The sequence below is a fragment of the Belonocnema kinseyi genome, chromosome 9, assembly GCF_010883055.1.
Source record: "Belonocnema kinseyi isolate 2016_QV_RU_SX_M_011 chromosome 9, B_treatae_v1, whole genome shotgun sequence".
NCBI classification, from domain to species: domain Eukaryota; kingdom Metazoa; phylum Arthropoda; class Insecta; order Hymenoptera; family Cynipidae; genus Belonocnema; species Belonocnema kinseyi.
Window position 1 is genome coordinate 69,362,318 of NC_046665.1, and position 4,681 is coordinate 69,366,998.

General features: G+C 28.5%; 1 protein-coding gene across 1 annotated transcript in view; it reads right to left on the reverse strand.

The window, feature by feature from the left end:
- Window positions 1–4,681, reverse strand: part of LOC117180589 (kinesin-like protein KIF21A) — a 58,001-nt gene that overhangs the window by 2,204 nt on the left and 51,116 nt on the right. Inside the window, exon 14 of the mRNA XM_033373082.1 lies at window positions 4,103–4,373. Within this exon, the coding sequence (XP_033228973.1) occupies window positions 4,103–4,373 (271 nt within the window). The remainder of the gene's footprint in view (window positions 1–4,102; window positions 4,374–4,681) is intronic.

The window sequence follows — 4,681 nt, forward strand, 5'->3', positions numbered from 1 at the left end:
TTTCGAAATCTGATAAAAAAAACTATTAAAAAGTTTATTTTAGAAAATAATTAATATTTTCCTAAATACTTCAAAAAGGTACAAAACATCGAAAAATGGAAAAGCAACTTTTTGTTGAACTCTTCAAAGTTTGACATTTTATTACTTTTTTAGTACTTTTTTGTGGATTTCGAAAAAATGGCAATTCTCCCATCAGAATGAAGAAAAATAAATAATAATCATTATTTTGAAATTATCATTTTTTCAAAACAAGTTGGGCCCATTTTTTTAAAAAAATGTGAACTTTCTGTACCCGATTCGAAAATTTGTTTAGGTAACAAAGAATGCATACTTTCTTAATAACTTTGAGCCCAATGTTAGGATAAATTCTGAGACTTTTTTAGGGAAATAAAACTGTTCTACTTTAAATTGGAATCTACATTAAAGCTCCGATTAAAGCCAGTCTCGCTAATTATAAAGTTAATTTCACTATAACAACAAGGATATCAAAAGTAATTCCGACCAACTTTCAACATTTAGACAGTTTCCTTGGCTTATAATCGACTTTGCCCCTGGATAAATATTTCTCACAGCAATTTCACATAAAAAGTGCTTAATAAGGCAATTCGTGTTTCAATTGCATTTGGAGAAGGCATGCGTAGCACATTGCTGATGTAAAAAAAAATAAACGAAAGCAACTGACAAAGAGCAAATAATAAAAAGAATAAATTAAAGGGAGACTGTGGACATTGACATGGTCAAAGAGGAGTCGGGAATTCGCCACAGCTTCACTTCCCCAGAGCTGTAACCAACATTCCATCCGTTAAACCTGCTACGAATTTTTCTCTTGATTAGACTCTACATCTACAATGGAGTAGGTCGAAAATAAATATGGAATTTTAAATTGCGACTACGTAAGAAAACGTATTGGAATCGAAAAAAAGTGTAATTTGGAATTGATAGATATGCAACTTGGTTACCCGCGTTCCAAACAAATGTTTAAAAGATGCCTTGCTTGCATAATTCTATTCTATTTAATACGCTTGGAAAAAAATCGGCAAGGACGAGAAATTGAAATTGGAAATACAGCGAAATTTCAACACTTGGTGTTTAATGCAGGGTGTCTAATAATAAAGGAGCCTGAAAAAACCTGGAAATGTCAGAGCAATTTTTTTTTAAGTCGGAGAATTTTGTTTGTTTCAACAGAATACATGATTTTTTAATTAAAATCGATAATTTAAAAAAAAAAAAAATAGAATAGTTGAAAGGTCTCAACTATTCTATTTTTTTGTTTGAAAAATTATCGTTTTTAATTAAAAAATCATGTATTCTGTTGAAAATTCTATAGTATATGTGAATTTTTTCTCTAAAAAATCTTAGATAAAAAATCAACTCGTGTTAAAAAGTTGTCTTTTTCAATTGAATTTAACTGTGTTTGATTGAAAATTAAAATCTTTTTTTATTGAAATATCCACTACTACATTTTTAATTCAGAACTGATCTCTTTGGTTGAAAAAATAACTATTTTGTTGAAGTTTTTTTTATTTTGCTGAAAATTAATCTTTTTTACTGAAAATTTAACTATTCCAGTTGAAATTTAAACTTTTTTTTCTAATTAATTTTTTTAAATAAAAAATGTCACTATTCTAGTTGGAAATTAATTTCTTTGATTGAACATCAATATTTTTAAGTGAAAATTAAACTATTCAATTTTTTGTTGACAATTGTTGATCATTTATCGTTTTTATTTGAAAACTGATCGTTTTGGACTGTAATTAAACTTCTTGGTTGAAAATTAAACTATTCCAATTGAAGATTCATAGTTTTTATTGAAAATTCATCAGTTTTATTGCAAATTAATTTTTTTACTGAAAATTTAAATATTCCATTTTTTGTTGAAAAATGATCATGTTTTCGTTCAAAATTAAACTATTTGATTGAAAATTTGCCCTTTTTAGTTGAAAACTCATATATTTTGTTGAAAAATCGTGTTCTTTGATAGAAAATTAATCTCTTTGTTTGAAAATTCATAACTTTTGTTCAAAATTGTTTTTTGTTTTGTTTTGAAGAACTAATTTTGCAACTAAAAATTAAACTATTAAATCTTTGGTAAAAACTGATCTTTTTAGTTTAAAATTGACCTATTTAGTTGAAAATTCATGTATTTTGTTGAAAGCTCGTTCTTTTCGTAAGGCGATTTATTTACTTAGTTAAAAAATCGTCTTTGGGTACGAAATTAATCTTATTGTTTGAAAAGCTCTCTTTTTAGTTAAAAATATATCTATTCCATTTGAAGATTCATCATTTTAGTTGAAAATTCATGGCTGGCTAAAGTTCATTTTTTTGACTGAAAATTTAAATATTCCACTGTTTTATTTAAAAATATCTTTTTTAGTTACAAATTGAACTATATGGTTGAAAATTCATATTGTTAGTTACAAATCGTATTTTTTGATAGAAAATTAAGCTTTTTTGATGAAAATTCAACTATTTCTTTTAAAATGCATCTACCTTGTTAAAAATGCAATATCTTACGTAAAAAGCTAAGAATTTGAAGCGGTTTAAATTGAATTTAATATAGTACCCCCATTAATTTTACCTAAATATGAACTATATTTTAAGTATAAAAAGATATAATAAAAACTTGTTTGAATTATTATTCGTATTCCTGGAGTTCAAAGACAAATTCATGAAATTATTACTTATGTTTTTAATATTATTTAATTAATCGATGATTCATATATATTTAAGAATATTATGTAATATAATTTTTTAAAGCTTTCTGAATTAAACATATTAAGGTCAGCTCATGAAAACCTGAAAAAAATCGCATTTTTTGTTTGTTTAATCGATAGAAAAACTATTCGAGAATGTGCGTGTAAAATGTTAAATCGAAATTCGGAATATTTCTAAAGATAAAGTCCGCAGAGTGTCTCGGCGCACGAGCGCGTCAGTCACGCAAAAAAACTTTGAAGCGCGTTTTCTTAAAACCACATTTTTTCAAACTGGCGTGCAGGATTACACAAAAAGTTTTCAACCGATTGACTTCAACGAAATTTTATTTTGTTGAGAATAAACAATTATTCTATATGAACCACAGATATTCATAATTTTATACATTTTTTAGACTTTTTATGCAACAATATTAACAAATTTTACTGCGAAAAATCGTAAATTTTGATTTTAACAGAACAAAATAGTACATTTTCTATTGTCTTTGGCTTTTTAGTAGTTCATATAGAATAAATAAGTGTACTGAGTAAAAAAAAGTTCATTGAATTCAGACAAAAATTACGGACGCTATCCTGCACACCGTTCAACGACTCCAGTCGCGAGGCTTCCCGGTCCGCCATGAATAAAGCCGCCATTTTGTAAAGTTTTCACTTGATTTTTTTTTGCAGTGTTGTTCAGAATTACTTAAAAATAAATTTAAAAGATCATGAATGTAATCGTTTCTTTCTTGAAAAAAAATATTTAAAAAGAACCTTTTATCCGGGGGTTTCATGAGGTGATCCCTTAATTGAATCCCTAAAATTTTATTTCATTTATGATAAGCTCGCGAAACTGTGAAACTGAAAAATTATACCTGTAAAAAACCTGGAATTGCCACGGATTTTTTTCACCAGGATTTGAGTAAATACGCTGTAATAGAAGTTTTTCTAGTATATTTCTATACTAATAAAGCCTAAGCATGTTCAAAAAATTGTTAACCACAAGTCAACTACCCGAAAAAAATTCTCTGATTTACATAGAGGTTAAGAATTTTGTCCGAAAACAGAGGTGAAGTAAATAGAAATTATCTCTTGAATTATCTCTTGAAAAAATGTAAAGTAAAGAAAACTTAAAAACTCTGCAAACAAAAAATTTTATAAACATGTTTTTTTCGAGCGCGAGTAATCAAGCTGCATATCTATCGATTCCAATTTAATTACTATTTTTTAGGATCCCAATACGTTACTTTTTTGCGCTGTAGCGATTTCGAATACCAGAATTTTTTATGTTCGACCCACCATAATCTAAAATCTATTTAAATATAAAGAAGGTTATTAAAATTTGGAATAATTGAAATATTTGGATACAGTCTGCACGAAGGTTTAAAAAAAGTCAAAAGAAAAATACTCACTTGCTCGCGGTGAAAATATTTTGATGATTTGTTATGACCGCGTTGATGGCGGTACCGTGAGCTCGAACTTCTCCTAGGAGGGAACATTCTACAGATTGATCTTTTGGAACCGACCAGGCTCGTAGCAAACCAGCTCGACATCCTGAGACCATCACAGATCCACTGTTCACGATACATAATCCCAAAATCCAATCTTTGTGGGCGTTGTTCAGAGACTGAACTAATTCCATTTTGCTCAAGTCCCAGCGTTTTATGCACATGTCCCTTGAACCTGGTGACAAATTGTTGATTGAGCAGTTTGGAATTAAAAAAAAAATCTTGCCGATCCGTTTCTGGAAGATCAGAGTTGTAGGGGAGTGAGTGATGTTTATGGTTGAAATCATTTTTCAAAAATTTGAAAATTCAGGGAGTAACAGGTTTTTGAGACCCGCCTCTTGAAAACTCCATATATCTAGGGTTTCTAAGGAACCTGAAAAACTCCTGGAATTTTAAAAACAAACCGGAAAAAAACGGTAAAGGTCCTACATTTTTTTAAAAGAATCTAGACATTTTTATTACATTTAAAAAAAAAGATATATT